General features: G+C 56.5%; 2 protein-coding genes across 4 annotated transcripts in view; both read right to left on the bottom strand.

Moving 5' to 3' along the window:
* Positions 1-901: 901 nt before the first annotated feature.
* LRG1 (leucine rich alpha-2-glycoprotein 1) lies at positions 902-3,175 on the bottom strand. The gene is made up of 2 exons (XM_003280565.4): positions 3,068-3,175; positions 902-2,037 (listed from the first exon to the last, which is right to left on the bottom strand). The coding sequence occupies exons 1-2, from the start codon at positions 3,097-3,099 to the stop codon at positions 1,026-1,028; spliced, it is 1,044 nt and encodes a 347-aa protein (XP_003280613.1). The 5' UTR covers positions 3,100-3,175; the 3' UTR covers positions 902-1,025.
* A 2,819-nt stretch (positions 3,176-5,994) lies between these two features.
* The window catches only part of SEMA6B (semaphorin 6B), a 37,759-nt gene continuing 28,416 nt past the window's right edge, over positions 5,995-15,337 (bottom strand). For all 3 annotated transcript variants that reach the window (XM_030796229.1, XM_030796228.1, XM_030796230.1), the window contains exons 11-17: positions 13,533-13,664; positions 12,854-13,003; positions 11,636-11,818; positions 11,400-11,546; positions 9,774-9,851; positions 9,599-9,657; positions 5,995-7,900 (exon numbers count right to left, since the gene is read on the bottom strand). In XM_030796229.1, coding sequence (XP_030652089.1) covers positions 7,005-7,900; positions 9,599-9,657; positions 9,774-9,851; positions 11,400-11,546; positions 11,636-11,818; positions 12,854-13,003; positions 13,533-13,664 — 1,645 coding nt within the window. In that variant the 3' untranslated portion in view covers positions 5,995-7,004. The remainder of the gene's footprint in view (positions 7,901-9,598; positions 9,658-9,773; positions 9,852-11,399; positions 11,547-11,635; positions 11,819-12,853; positions 13,004-13,532; positions 13,665-15,337) is intronic.

The raw sequence follows: 15,337 nt of genomic DNA, 5'->3' as shown, positions 1-15,337 counted from the left end.
AGGATGGGGGAAGGGAGAGGAGAAGTCACAGGCCATTGATCCCAACTGTCATCCCCTAGGGAGACCATATCCCGCACCCCAGGGCCTGGGCCATGCCTCTTTTCCTCCTTCACCCTGGAGTCCTAGGAAGTTGATTTGAGAAGATGCTAGGAACACAATGAAAGCCAATTCATCCGATCCAGTTTTCAAGAGTTATTTATTAAACCCCTTGGGTCTGACCCCAAGCTAAGTGGGACTCAGCACCAGACCCTGCACTCAGAGAGCCCCCTGACTTGGGGAAGACAGAGTCAGAGAAAGGCAGCCCCAGTGTGGCCAGGGCTCAGCTGGAAGGAAGGACAAGGGGGCTGGGAGAACCCAGAGTTCCAGAGATCTGGGAAACAGGGAATGGCATTCCAGACAGAGGGCACACCTTGGGCATGGGTAAGGAAAGACCATCGTGTGTTCTAGGAAGCATGGGTGGGTGAAACGGGGTCCCAGCCACAATGGACAGCTCCAAGTCTCACCTGTAAAAGGCAGGATTATTTGTTTTTTATTTTTATTTTTATTTTTTTGAGATGGAGTCTCACTCTGTCGCCCAGGCTAGAGTGCAGTGGCGCGATCTTGGCTCACCGCAAGCTCCGCCTCCCGGGTTCACGCCATTCTCCTGCCTCAGCCTCCCGAGTTGCTGGGACTACAGGCGCCCGCCACCACGCCCGGCTAATTTTTTGTATTTTTAGTAGAGACGGGGTTTCACTGTGGTCTCGATCTCCTGACCTCGTGATCCGCCCGCCTCGGCCTCCCAAAGTGCTGGGATTACAAGCGTGAGCCACCGCGCCCGGCCATTTTTTGTATTTTTAGTAGAGACAGGGTTTCACCGTGTTAGCCAGGATGGTCTCGATCTCCTGACCTCGTGATCCGCCCGTCTCGGCCTCCCAAAGTGCTGAGATTACAGGTGTGAGCCGCTGCGCCCAGCCAAAGGCAAGATTATTTGCTAAGTGGGTTTCCGTGTTCTACCAGACCCCCACCCTCAACCCCAGCCCCCGGTCTCACTGGGACTCGGCCACTGCCAGGAGCGTCTGGCCCTTCACGGCTTCAGGCCCAGCACAGCGCGTGTCGTTCTGGGAAAACATCTTGTCTTTTTGGCCCTGAAGCCAACGATAGAGGTCGCTCAGGTTCTGGTCACAGATCCAGGGGTTGCCGGAGATGTCAAAGCCATCCCGCATGTCCCGATTTGGCTGCCCTAGGGATGCCCAGAGCCCCTCGGGCACGCTGGCCAGCGAGTTATTGGAGAGGTCCAGCATGTCCAGCTGCCGCAGACCCTGGAAAGCACCGGCTGCCACCCTGGCCAGCTTGTTGCCGTTCAGGAAAAGGTAGCGAAGATCCGGCTGGGGCAAGAGGAGATCCTTTCCCAGTACTTGCAATTTGTTGCCTTCTAGATGTAGCCGTTCTAATTGCAGCGGACCCCTCAGGAGGTCAGGTGGCAAGGTCTCCAACTGGTTCTCCCCAAGGTCAAGGGTGCGCAGGAGGGTGAAGTTGGCCAGCAGCCCAGGGGGCAGTTTCCGGAGGCGGTTCCCAGACAGACCCAGATGCCCCAGGGCTTTCAGGCCGTGCAGCCACGAGGCCTCCAGGACCTCCAGCTGGTTTTCTTTCAACACCAGGGTGTCCAGGGCGGCTGAGGCCTGGAAGAGGCCCGGGGGCAGCCCGGTCAGGGCGTTTCGGGTTAGATCCAGCACCCTCAGCCGCGGCACTGGCCGCAGGAATTCGGGCGAGAGGCTTTCCAGCCCGTTGCTGGAGAGGTGCAATTCTTGGAGCTTAGAGGCGCCCTGGAGGAGGTTGGCTGGCAGGTGGGTGAGGTTGAAGAACTCCACGGCCAGGTGCACGGTGTCGGCTGGCAGGTAGCTGGGGATTTCGGCAGGTGGTTGACAGGAGATGGAGCTGCCATGGTCTGAGCGGAACACCTGGCAGTCTTTGGGGCTCAAGGCGACCCCCCAGGCTGAGGCTGCCAACAGCAGCAGCAGGGACAGAGTTCTAGAAAGATGGGGTTGAATGTCTCCTGGGCTGCAGGCAGTAACAGAAGATGCTTACTAAACCACAGTGAAAATACACTCAGCTAGGTGAAAATACACCCGCAAATCTGCCCACTTCTTCCCATCTCTGCGGCTACCAGCCTGGACTATGCTGCCTCATCTCTTACCTGGACTAGGGCAGTTGCTTCCTCCTCCTCTTCCAGCTTCTACCCTCACCCCCAACAGCTGCCAGAAGTGGCCCCTGTTCCAGGGAGAATTATAATTCTAGGAAAGTTTAGTTTCTGAGTGTAACTCCCGCATAATATGAATACACTTCCCCATCACCAGCCTAGCCCCCATGAGCTGTTAATTATTCACAGTCCAACTGGCTAGTTTCTTCTGATCTGGCTTATTTTCTGGGTCAGTCCTTGTCTCCCTGGCTCTGTTTTTTGATGTGAACTCCTATTCATCCTTCAAAGCCCCAGCTCCAATGCCCTCTTTTCCATGAAGACTTCTCTGCTCTGGGATCCTGGTCTTTCTGTACAGTCTTGACCAATTGGGTGCTTGGAGGAAGACAGATGTTCAGGTTCACATTTTTGAGACAGGGTCTTGCTCAGTTGCCCAGGCTGGAGGGAATTGGCATGATCATAGCTTACGGCAGCCTCTGAACATGAAAAGCGTGTCCTGCTTTGGCCAGGTCTGAGGGTGGGCATTTGGCCTTGGGAAGCAGTGGTTTACACTTAGCACCATAACCCTTGGAAGGCTGGGGCTTTCCCACCTCCTCCAGGGCTTCCCTGGCCCGGCAGCCATCAGACATGGTCTGGACAGCCTTGGTCACTGTGGCCCCAGGCCTCTAACAAGAAGCCTCCCCCGGCTCCCTGCTGCCCATGCCCACCTGGGCTTCTGCGGGGGTGTGTGGGTGTGTGTGTGTGCCAATCTTTCTGTCACAGTTAAGGTTGATCTGTCCCAGCCATCAGGCCTGTATCTGCTCCCTGTGACTTCTGTGGGTTAGCTGGAATGTCCTGTATCTCCACATGGCCTGGCGTTCAAACCTGCCTAGGACAGGTAGTGTGGGGACCTACCTTTTGGGTCGCTGTCTGCTCCAGGAGGACATGGTGGCTCTTCTCTTTTGCTTCTGGGTTGTCCTGGCCTGCGGAGGTGGCCTTATACCTGCCTGGACTGGGGGCAGGGGAACCAACCCTGGGGAAGTCCCCACCCCCGTCCAGTTCCTGATAGGGGCTGAGCCTAAGCCAGGCAGGGGAAGGGGAGGGGTCAGGATTACAAAATTGCTTCCTGGAAATTGTTTCCTGTTCAACCCCTTTTTGACCCTGCTTCTAAAACCCAGGTTTTTCTTTCCTTGTTTCCTGATTTTGGGGGGCATCCAAGAGTCTCTCTAGTTGCATCCTCACTTCCCCCAACCCAGAGTTCAAGGATCAAGGTTTGCAAGGCACCATTCCTGGGGACAGGGACAGCTCTTTGAGCAAGAGGAGGTATTTACCATAAACTTGAGCAACCAGGAAGCTCACTGAAAAGAACAAAAAAACTCTTGTCTTGACTTCATGGTATGTTGATATTGCTTTTTTTAAATGAAGTCATTTTAAAAATACGATCTGATAGTGAGTAATGCCAAAAGCCTCTACGGTCCTTAGACAGTGGCTTGGGGGGAACCAAACCTGGTTCTGAATTCCAGCTCTGTCATGAACACCTTTGCTTTGTGACCTTTGGCAAGTGACTTAACTTTTCTTGGCCTCAGTTTCCCCATCTATGAAGCTGAATTCAAATCTCCAAGGGCTCCTTCTGCCCTTTTTTCTCTTCATCTGAATCTGACATCCATGCTATTGTTTCCATTCTTCCTCATTTCCTATTAAATGCATTTGGAGGCTACAAATTTCCCTTTGAGAACAGCTTTGGCTGCATCTCATGGACCTGGCTACAGAGTGCTTGCATTCTTGTTGAGTTCTAAATATTTAGGTATGATGGCGTCACCTTTATCTGCACCTATGACTATTTTTTTTCTTTTTATTTTGAGACAGAGTCTCGCGCTGTTGCCCAGGCTGGAGTGCAGTGGCGTGATCTCCGCTCACTGCAAGCTCCATGCTCCGCCTCCTGGGTTCACGCCATTCTCTCGCCTCAGCCTCCCGAGTAGCTGGGACTACAGGCATGCACCACCATGCCTGGCTAATGTTTGTATTTTTAATAGAGACAGGATTTTGCCATGTGGCCCAGGCTGGTCTTGAACTCCTGAGCTCATGTGATCCACTGGCCTCGGCCTCCTAAAGTGCTGAAATTACAGGCGTCAGCCACCATGCCCTGTCATTTTTTTTTTTTTTTTTTTTGGAGACAGCATTTTGCTCTGTTACCCAGCCTGGAGCTGTGTGGTGCAATCATAGCTAACTGTAGCTTTGACCATGGGTTCAAGGCCTCCCAAGTAGCTGGGACTACGGGCATATGCCACCATGCCTGGCTAATAATTTTTGAGATGGAGTCTCCCTCTATCACCCACGCTGGAGTGCAGTGATGTGATTTCGGCTAACTGCAACCTCCACCTCCTGGGTTCAAGCAGTTCTCCTGCCTCAGCCTCCCGAGTAGCTGGGAATACAGGCACATGCTACCATGCCCGGCTAATTTTTAAAATTTTTTTATATGTTACCTAGGCTGGTCTCAAACTCCTGGGCTCAAGGAATCTTCTCAGTTTCTCAAAGTGCTGGGGTTATAGACGTGAGCCACTGCACTCAGTCTGTCTTGTGCCCTGCCCTGTCTCCAGAGCCCAGCCGTTAGTTGGTCTTAATCAACATGGGCTGAGAGGAAGGAAGGCTTGTGAAATGCAGTGACACAGTAACAAAACGATCTCTTAAAATGAAATCAGATCACATCCCTGCTTAAAACTCTCTGATGGCTTCTTGTTCCACTTAAAACAAAATTCATAAGGCTGGCTGGGCGTGGTGGCTCATGCCTGTAATCCCAGCACTTCGGGAGGCCGAGGCAGGCGGATCACCTGATTTCAGGAGTTTGAGACCAGCCTGACCAATATGATGAAACCCCGTCTGTACTAAAAATACGAAAATTAGCCGGGCGTGGTGGCGGGTGCCTGTAGTCCCAGCTACTCGAGAGGCTGAGACAGGAGAATTGCTTGCACCCACGAGGCAGAGGTTGCAGTGAGCCAAGATCACGCCACTGTACTCCAGCTTGGGTGACAGAGCGAGACTCTGTCTCAAAAAAAAAAAAAAAAGAAAAGAAAAGAAAGAGCCGGGCGCGGTGGCTCACGCTTGTAATCCCAGCACTTTGGGAGGCCGAGGCGGGCGGATCACGAGGTCAGGAGATCGAAACCACGGTGAAACCCCGTCTCTACTAAAAAAAAAATACAAAAATTAGCCGGGCGTGGTGGTGGGCGCCTGTAGTCACAGCTACTCGGCGAGGCTGAGGCAGGAGAATGGCGTGAACCCGGGAGGCGGAGCTTGCAGTGAGCGGAGATCGCGCCACTGCACTCCAGCCTGGGTGACAGAGCAAGACTCCGTCTCATAAAAAAAAAAAAAAAAAAAAAAAAAGAAAAAGAAACTGGCTCCTATGCAGATGAAGATGGGGACCCTGAAGTCTCCATGTTTCCATACTCAGCTCCCCAGATTTATTTTGACCCAGCCTTTTTTTTTTTTTTTTTTTGAGACAGAGTCTTGCTCTGTCACCCAGGCTGTAGTGCAGTGGTGTGATCTCAGCTCACTGCAACCTCTGACTCAGATTCAAGCGGTTCACCTGCCTCAGTCGGCCGAGCAGCTGGGATTACAGGCACCCGCCACCAAGCCTGGCTAATTTTTTGTATTTTTAGTAGAGACGGGGTTTTGCCATGCTGGCCAGGCTGGTCTCGAACTCTTTACCTCAAGTGATCTGCCCACCTCGGCCTCCCAAAGTGCCGGGATTACAGGCGTGAGCCACCGCGCCTGGCCTTGCCTTGACTTTTGAGGGTTCCCCCACCTGTGCCACCCCCAGGAGGCAGAGCATAGCCAGAGTCATGGGGGCCGGTGGTTGTAAACAGAGTTTTATTGATGGGGAGGGAGCTGGGGGAGGCAAACTCCAGAGAGGGTGGAGGACTCAGCCGGCCACGTGGCATGCATGGTCAGCTGGAGGTCAGAGGGGGGAGGTCACAAGGGGACGGGTGGCATGGGACTCTCTCACCACCCTGGGGCCGTATTTACAGAGGGGCCCCACCCACCTTCACCGCCCCCCAGGCCCCCAAGCCCTTTAGACAGCTGCTGCCGATGTGACTTCTGGGCAGGCCCTCCCCGTGTCCCCTGCCTGAAAGCCCAGCATTGTCCCTGCTTCCCTCTGCAGAGCGGGGGTTCAAACTCCTAACCGGCACCTTGGAGGCCCCCGGCCTTCTGGAAGCCCCAGCGTTGGCTCAGCCAACGCCCAGGCCGCTGGGGCCACCACGATAGTGGCTCGTGGACACACACCCTGCACGCGTGGCCCACCTGACACACACGCCCACAGCAGCCCTCGCTGGCACGCACACGCACACCCACCTCCCCGGCCCCTTGCACACGAACACGGCACGCACACGCACGCACACCCACACACGCCAGGGGCCTGGGTCGGGGAGGGACCTTTCCAGGGGTGGGGGAGGGCTTGGGTCTGCAGCTGTGGCCCCCCCATTCCTCACCGGCGTCCAAGCCTCCCCTGCCTGCCGCCACCCCGAGAACGGAGTTGTGCAATTGGTTAGAAAACCGCAAAAGAAACCAAAACTGCAAAAGAAAACAAAACCTACGCGCATAAGGTCAACCTCAAATCCATAGCAAAGTCCTCCCGCCCACCCACCCCCAAACCGTCTCAGCGTCCTGCGGCCCCGGGTGGGGGGAGGGCGAGCTGGTTGTGCTTCCTTGTGGCGGAGGGGGCCCCCCACTCCGCGGGTGGGTCGCGGGGGGGGCTTGAGCACCCACTCGGAGTTGCCCCGGGCCCCGGCGTTCTGGCACCGTCTCTCGCTCCTGGTTCCCGTGGCTGGCACTGCCAAGGCATCGGGGGGCCCCCGGCCTAGGGCACGGGGGGCGCAGTCCTGTCCGCCCCCCCATAGGGGAGGAGGTGGGCCAAGTCTGTGCCGGGCCGGGCCCCGCCGCTGTTGAACGTGTGGGTGCGGCGCAGGGTGGCGGCCGGAGGGGCATGGGGGCCCGGTGGCCTCCTCAGGCTGCCCGTCGGTGGTGGGCTCCAGGGCCGCGGGAGGCCATCAGCGGCTGAGGCTGGGTCCAAGGGGCCCGTGGGCGCCGACACCACCCGCCGGCGGTCCGGGCTGGCGTGGGGGGTGAGCGGGAAGTCGCCGTGGGAAGCGCGGCCGGGCCGGGCAGCATAGAGGCGGGCGTCGGGGGTCGGCTCCCCCGGCGCGGGGGGCTGCTCGGGGGCCCGGGCAGGCGCCAGCAGCAGGAGGGAGGACGAAGCGGAGGCCGGGAGCAGGGGGTGGCCGTGGTCCCAGGCGCGGGGGCCCAGGGCGTGGGGGTGCGGGTGTGGGGTGGGCAGGCGCTTCTGCGGCAGCGGCGTCTGCTCGGGCGTGGGCAGCAGCCCCGAGTCCAGGTCGTGGGGCCCGCCCTGCAGCAGCGTGGCCTTGGCCCAGCCGTTCTGCATCAGGGGCGCCAGCAGGGCCTCAGGGGGAACCCCGGCGCCACCGCCGCCGCCTCCGCCCCGACCCCCGGGACCCTGCGCCCTGCGCTCGCCCAGGCGGCTGACGCTCAGCACCGCCTCGCCCGCCCCGTGCGCCAGGATGGCCTCCTTGTCCTTGCGCCGGGCCAGCTCCCGCCGCTCACGGAGGCCCATGAACCAGCCCACGCTGAAGCCGGACACCACGGCTCCCACCACGAAGGCTGCCACCGACGACGTCACCAGCAGATTCACTGACACCAGCCCCGCGCGGTCCTCCGAGAGGCTGGCCCGCAGGAGTCCTGGCCGGGGAGCAAAGGGGTGTTAGTGGGGCCGGCGGGGCGGCCCTGGGCACCCCTCCTACCTCCTTCGGGCCCTCTGTCCTCTTTTTTATTATTTTTATTTTTATTTATTCATTTATTTTTTTTTCGAGAAGGAGTCTTGCTTTGTGTGCCAGGCTGGAGTGCAGTGGGGTGATCTCAACTCACTGCAACCTCTGCCTCCCATGTTCAAGTGATTCTCCTGCCTCAGCCTCCCGAGCAGCTGGGACCACAGGTGCCTGCCACCACGCCCAGCTAATTCTTGTATTTTTAGTAGAGATGGTGTTTCACCATGTTGGCCAGGCTGGTCTCTAACTGCTGACCTTGTGATCCGCCCACTCTGCCTCCCAAAGTGCTGGGATTACAGGCATGAACCACCGCGCCTGGTCTTATTTTTATTATTTTTTAATTTCTTTTTTTTTTTTTTGAGACAGTACCCCAGGCTAGAGTGCAGTGGTGCAGCTCACTGCAACCCTGCCTCCAGCTACCTGTTTGTTTTATTAAAGACAGGATCCCAGCCAGGCATGGTGGCTCACACCCGTAATCCTAGCATTTTGCGAGGCTGAGGCAGGTAGATCACCTGAGGTCAGGAGTTTGAGACCAGCCTGGCCAACAAGTGAAACCCCATCTCTACTTAAAATACAAATTTTAGCCAGACATGGTGGCATGTGCCTGTAATCTCAGCTACTCAGGAGGCTGAGGCAGGAGAATCAATTGAACCCGGGAGGTGGAGGTTGCAGTGAGCTGAGATCACACCACTGCACTCCAGCCTGGGTGACAGAGCAAGACTCTGTCTCAAAAAAAAAAAAAAAAAAAAAAGACAGGTTCTTGCTCTGTTGCCCAAGCTGGAGTACAGTGGCCTGGTCACAGCTCATTGCAGCCTCCACCTCCCTGGGCTCAAGCGATCCTCCCGCCTCAGCCTCCCAAGTAGCTGGAATGACAGGCATGCACTGCCACGTCTGGATTGTTTTTGGGTTTTTGTTTTAGAGACAGGGTTTCACTATGTTGCCCAGGCTGGTCTCGAACTCCTGACCTCAAGTGATCGTCCTGTCTTGGCCTCTCAAAATCCTGGGATTATAGGCAGGAGCCGCCGCACCTGGCCCCTTCTGTCCTATTGAAGTTTGTCTGTCTGCCTTCTGTTGTCTCTTCGTCCTTGTCAAAGCCTGTCTGTTTCTTGGTGTCTCTGTTCTTCCCCTATCTCCTTCTTCAATACATGAGACCACCCCATGCCTTTCTTTTTTTTTTTTTTGAGATGGAGTCTCGCTCTGTCGCCCAGGCTGGAGTGCAGCGGCGTGATCTTGGCTCACTGCAAGCTCCGCCTCCCGGGTTCACACCATTCTCCTGCCTCAGCCTCCAGAGTAGCTGGGACTACAGGCGCCTGCCACCACGCCCGGCTAATTTTTTGTATTTTTAATAGAGACGGGGTTTCACTGTGTTAGCCAGGATGGTCTCGGATCTCCTGACCTCGTGATCTGCCTGCCTTGGCCTCCCAAAGTGCTGGGATTACAGGCGTGAGCCACCGCGCCCGGCCCACCCCATGCCTTTCTAAAGTTCTCTGATGGAGTCCAGTTTCCCCACCACCTCCCGGAGGAGTCGAGGGTCCTCCAGCCTCTTCCCTCCCCTCCCCCATGGTAGTGGGGGATGGGGGTCTTAGCTTAGCCTGCCGTCCCCCCAACTCACCTGTGCAGTCCCCTAAGCCTGAGGTGCTGGCCCCGGACACGTCCTGCTCAAAGGCGGCTCTAATGGGGAGAGGAGGCACCGTCAGCAGAGGCCCCTCTCACAGTCAGAGATCGGGGGATCCTGGATCATGGGCGGGTCTGACACACCCTCCACCCACCTCCCTCTCCCGCAGTACCTGGTGCCAGGGCTGAGGAAGATGCAGACGCCGTCGGGAGCCCACCCGCAGTAGGGGTCCTGACTGCCAATACAGTTCCTAGAGCAGACCAGGGACCGAATGGGACAAGTGTCCAAGTCACTTACACAACCCCAATGGTGATGGTGACCTGTGGGCCCTGTTCCAAGCACCTGCCCCTTTATTTTTATTTTATTTATTTATTTATTTATTTATTTTTGAGACGGAATTTCGCTCTTGTCGCCCAGGCTGGACTGCAGTGGCGGGATTTTGGTTCACTGCAACCTCCGCCTCCTGGGTTCAAGCGATTCTCCTGCCTCAGCCTCCCGAGTAGCTGGGATTACAGGCGTGCACCACCATAACTAGCTAATTTTTGCATTTGTATCAGAGACGGGGTTTCACCAGGTTGGTCTCGAACTCCTGACCTCAGGTGATCCACCCGCCTCGGACTCCCAAAGTGGTGGGATTACAGACGTGAGCCACCATGCCTGGCGTTTTTTATTTTTAAATTAAAAAATTTTTTTATTCTAATTTAATTTTTTTTTTTTCTTTAAGAGACAGGGTCATGCTCTATCACCCAGGCTGGAGTACAGTGGCATGATCATAGTTCAGTGCAGCCTCAACCTCCCAGGCTCAAGTGATCCTCCTGCCTCAGCCTTCTGAGTAGCTAGGACCACAGGTGTGTGCCACCAAGCCCAGCTGATTTTTGCATTTTTTTTTTTTTTTTTTTTTTTTTTTTTTTTTTTTTTTTTTTTTGAGACAGGGTCTCACTATGCTGTGTTGCTCAGGCTGGTCTCGAAATCCTGGGCTCAGGAAGTCCTCCTGCCTTGGCCTCCCAAAGTGCTGGGATGACAGGCGTGAGCTACCAAGCCCAGTCCCTCCTCTTAATAGCAACTCCTGGAGTCCTTAGAACAAATCTGTGTACAGGGCACTGTTCACTCCCCGTTTTACAGATAAGCAAACTGAGGCTCGAGAAAGGAAATGTTTGCCCAAGTGGCAGAGCTGAGATGGGAGCCCAGGCATCGTGCCAGAGGCTGCGTCCTTGGACTCGGAGCTACTGGGTCATCGTTGCAATAACGGCGGGCAGGAAGCAGGGTCCTCTGCATTGATGGCTCACATGGAGCGCAGGCGTGTGCCAGCACTGGCATGCATCCTAGCTTTCCTCCCATTTTAGAGACAGGGAAACAGCCTCCACCCTGGTCCCTGGTTCTCCTTCCCCTGCAGTCTCCTCCTGGCAGCAGCCACCAGAGGGCACCTGTAAGCACCTGAGTCAGGGCCAGTCCCTCCTCTGCCTGCAACCCTACATGGCTCCCACCTCCTTCCAGGTCAAAGCCCAAGTCCTCCCTGAGGCTCACAAAGCTCTGCATAAACCGCCCTGTCCCCTCCCATCCCCTCCCGTCCTCCCTTCCTCTCTCCCCCTTGCTCACTCTGCTCCAGCCACACCGGCCACCTTGCTGTTCTTCCAACACACCAGGAGTGGTCCTGCCCCCGGGCCTTTGCACGGGCCGTGCCCTCTGCCCAGCTCAATGACTAGGACATCACTGGGCTTTTGATTGGAACCCAGCTCTCCCTCCCCATGCCCATCCTCCCTTGCTTCCCGCCCATGGCCGGCCTGGAATGGACACTCACTTCATACACCCCGAGTACTGCTGGCAGCGAGCCACGGGCACTCGGACCACGCAGCGGGGGAAGGCAGCCAGCAGGCCCCCCGAAGCTGCGTCCAGCTCCAAGCTCAGCAGCCGCTGCCCTGTCTCGCCACCGCCGGGCCGTCCACACCTGGGGACAAGCAGAGCGGTGAGGCTGAGGGCATCTCAGCCCAACTCCCCTCCTGCTGGCGACCCCTCCCCACCTTTGCCCGGACTTACCTGTCCGGCCGGTAGGTCTCAAACTCCTCCAGGAAGACACTGAGCCCAGACGTCCCTGAGGTGCTGGCATTGGGCCGGACGAGGAACTTCAGGACTGTCCCCGCCTCGGAACCCAGGAAGACAACGGTCTGGTTGCCCCAGGGGCCGGCTCCCACGTCCACAGCCACTCGAGTCAGCTGGTGCCTGGGGGACAGGGCAGGGGAGGGTCAGGCTGGCCCCATATCACCACCTGCCACCAACACGGGCATAGGCAGAGTTACACAGGTGCATAGAGATGCTGACACACCAACACATGTGACAGCAATAAGTGCATGTGTGCATGGATGCCGGGGACATGGGTGATCACACAGGCACCTGGGCACACTCGCCCTTTTTAGAAACAACCCCAAACCAGGCTCTCCTCGGCCTTGTCTCTTTGGTTGAGATGGAGTCTCACTCTGTCACCCAGGCTGGAGTGCAGTGGCGCAATCTCAGCTCATTGCAACCTCCGCCTCCCGGGTTCAAGTGATTCTCTGCCTCAGCCTCCCGTGTAGCTGGGACTACAGGCGCCCGCCACCACGCCTGGCTAATTTTTGTATTTTATTTTATTTTAAGACGGAGTCTTCCTCTTTCGCCCAAGCAGGACTGCAGTGGCGTGATCTCGGCTCACTGCAAGCTCCGCCTCCCGGGTTCACGCCATTCTCCTGCCTCAGCCTCCCGAGTAGCTGGGACTACAGGTGCCTGCCACCACGCCCGGCTAATTTTTTGCATTTTTAGTGGAGACGGAGTTTCACCGTGTTAACCAAGATGGTCTCCATCTCCTGACCTCGTGATCCGCCTGCCTCGGCCTCCCAAAGTACTGGGATTACAGGCGTGAGCCACCGCGCCCAGCCAATTTTTGTATTTTAAGTAGAGACGAGGTTTCTCCATGTTGGCCAGGGTAGTCTCAAACTCCTGGCCTTAGGTGATCTGGCCGCCTCGGCCTCCCAAAGTGCTGGGATTACAAGCACGAGCCGCCGTGCCCAGCCCCATCTGTCACCTCTTGATCCCTCTCTGTCTCTCTCTTTGTTCTCTCGTTCCAAGTGTCTCTCCATCTTTCCCTCTCTGTCTCTCTGCATCTCCAGCTCTCTGGGCAGCGCCGGAAGCCAGGGCTCAGCTGTGTTGAGCATCTGGATCCTCTCACTCTCAATCTACCCCATCCTGTCTCCCCTTGCCACGCCCTGCCCCTCCAGCACCGACCTCATCAGGGTCCGCACGATCCAGGGCGCGTGGCCCAGCGAGGGCACCGCCTCGTCCATCAGAGGGTGGGTCTTGACAAAGTTCAGGATGTCATCCGGCAAGGCGCTGGAGGCATTGTACTGCATCCCGGGGGCTGCACAGCACCCGGGCCTGGGGGTGACAAGGGTGTGGTCAGGACGAATGTAAAGGTCCTCATAAAGGGGCCTGATTCACCAGAGGTACCCACTGCTTTGCCCAACGGCCCTTAGGTTTTTGTTTGTTTGTTTTGTTTTTGAGACGGAGTCTCAATCTGTCGCCCAGGCTGGAGTGCTTTGGCTCACTGCAACCTCCACCTCCTAGGTTCAAGCGATTCTCCTGCCTCAGCCACCCGAGTGGCTGGGATTACAGGCATGTGCCATCACGCCCAGCCAGTTTTTGTACTTTTAGTAGAGACAGGGTTTCTCCATGTTGGTCAGGCTGGTCTCAAACCCTTGACCTCAGGTGATCTGCCCACCTCAGCCTCCCAAAGTGCTAGGATTACAGGCGTGAACCACCACACCCGGCCTCAGTTTTTCCCAACTGCATAATGGGTACAGCTGAACTCAGCATCAGCTAAATAGCCAACCGGAAGCCCCAGCCCTTGGCCCTGGGGATCAGGGCCTCATCTGGGCACATGACTCAGGACGGAGGGGGTTCTCACCGGGGTCGAGGCACCTGATCCTCCGGCACCGGCGTCCAGATGGACTCGGGGGACTTCTGCTCTCGGAAGCGGCCTTCAAACACAGCTGCCACCTGTGTCATGTCAAAGGCGCAGACAGCCGAGCCAGGGATGCTGAGGGGTTGGGATGAAAGAGTTTGGTGAGCACGGTGGGAGGCCCCATCTAGGACAAGCGCGTGCAGGAGCCTCTGTCTGCAGAAGCCAGTGAATCTTCAGTCTTCCTAGGCCAGAGATGTCCCCTGTCCCTCCCGCATCTGTCGAATGCAGCCGCTCCTCCTGAGTAACATCTCAGATTGGACCACAGTTCAGGGTCTATGAGGCCACCCCTGTCCAGGCCCCCATCCCTGTTTAACTGGATGTCCTGCCTCCCCAGTGCCACTGTTAGAACCCACTCCCCAGCAGGCTTTTTTTTTTTTGGAGACCGAGTCTTGCTCTGTCGCTCAGGCTGGAGTGCAGTGGTGTGATCTCAGGTCACTGTAACCTACACCTCCTGGGTTCAAGCAATTCTCCTGCCTCAGTCTCCCGAGTAGCTGGAATTACAGGTGCCCACCACCACACCCAGCTAATTTTTGTATTTTTAGTAGAGATGGGGTTTCACCATGTTGGCCAGGCTGGTTTCGAACTCCTGACCTCAAGTGATCCGCCCTCCTCAGCCTCCCAAAGTGCTGGGATTACAGGCGTGAGCCACTGTGCCCAGTCCACAAGTAGGCTTTTTAAAAACGCAAATCTTGATCGGGTGCAGTAGCTCACGCCTGTATTTTTTTTTTTTTTTTTTTTTTTTTTTTGAGACGGAGTCTTGCTCTGTCGCCCAGGCTGGAGTGCAGTGGCGCAATCTCGGCTCACTGCAAGCTCTGCCTCCCGGGTTCACGCCATTCTCCTGTCTCAGCCTCTCTGAGTAGCTGGGACTACAGGCGCCCGCCACCACGCCTGGCTAATTTTTTGTATTTTTAGTAGAGACGGGGTTTCATCGTGGTCTCAATCTCCTGACCTTGTGATCCACCCGCCTCGGCCTCCCAAAGTGCTGGGATTACAGGCGTGAGCCACCGCGCCCGGCTTCACGCCTGTAATCCCAACACTTTGGGAGGCCGAGGCAGGTGGATCATGAGGTCAGGAGTTTGAGACCAGCCTGACCAAAAGAAACCCTGTCTCTACTAAAAATACAAAATAAGCTGGGCGTGGTGGCATACGCCTGTAATCCCAGCTACTAGGGAGGCTGAGGCAGGAGAATTGCTTGAACCCAGGAGGCGGAGGTTGCGGTGAGCCGAGATTGTGCCGTTGCACTCCAGCCTGGGCAACAAGAGTGAAACTCTGTCTCAAAAAAAAACCAAACCAAACGCCCCCCCCCAAAAAAAAATGCAAATCTGATCTCATCCCTCTTGCTCTTCACTCTTCCATGGCTCCCCAGTGCTCTCAGGGAAAAAGTCCAAGTTTCTGCCTGCAGCCCACAAAGCCTCGCCTGATCCATCCGATCACTTCCCTGCCCTCCTGTTGTGCATTTTCCCCTAGTTCCCTTCCCACACAGACTCTCTCATGATTACTTAAATATACTGAACTCACTGCAGCCTCAGGACCTTTGCACGTGCTGTTTCTCCAACTTTGAACACCCTTCCCTCTTCCTCCATCTCACACCCAAAGCCTAGCTCCAGTGTCCCCTCCTCCAAGAAGCCCTCCCTGCTCGTCTCCCCAAAGGCAGAGGATGAGGACATCTTTGGCCCAGTTCTGACCAAAAGGACTTAGGAGGGTCAGTGTCAGTTTGTCCCACGCCAGCCTGGGGCCGAGGCCTCTCA

The sequence above is a fragment of the Nomascus leucogenys genome, chromosome 17 (assembly GCF_006542625.1).
Source record: "Nomascus leucogenys isolate Asia chromosome 17, Asia_NLE_v1, whole genome shotgun sequence".
Taxonomy (NCBI): Eukaryota; Metazoa; Chordata; class Mammalia; order Primates; family Hylobatidae; genus Nomascus; species Nomascus leucogenys.
This window is presented reverse-complemented; position numbering and strand designations above follow the sequence as displayed.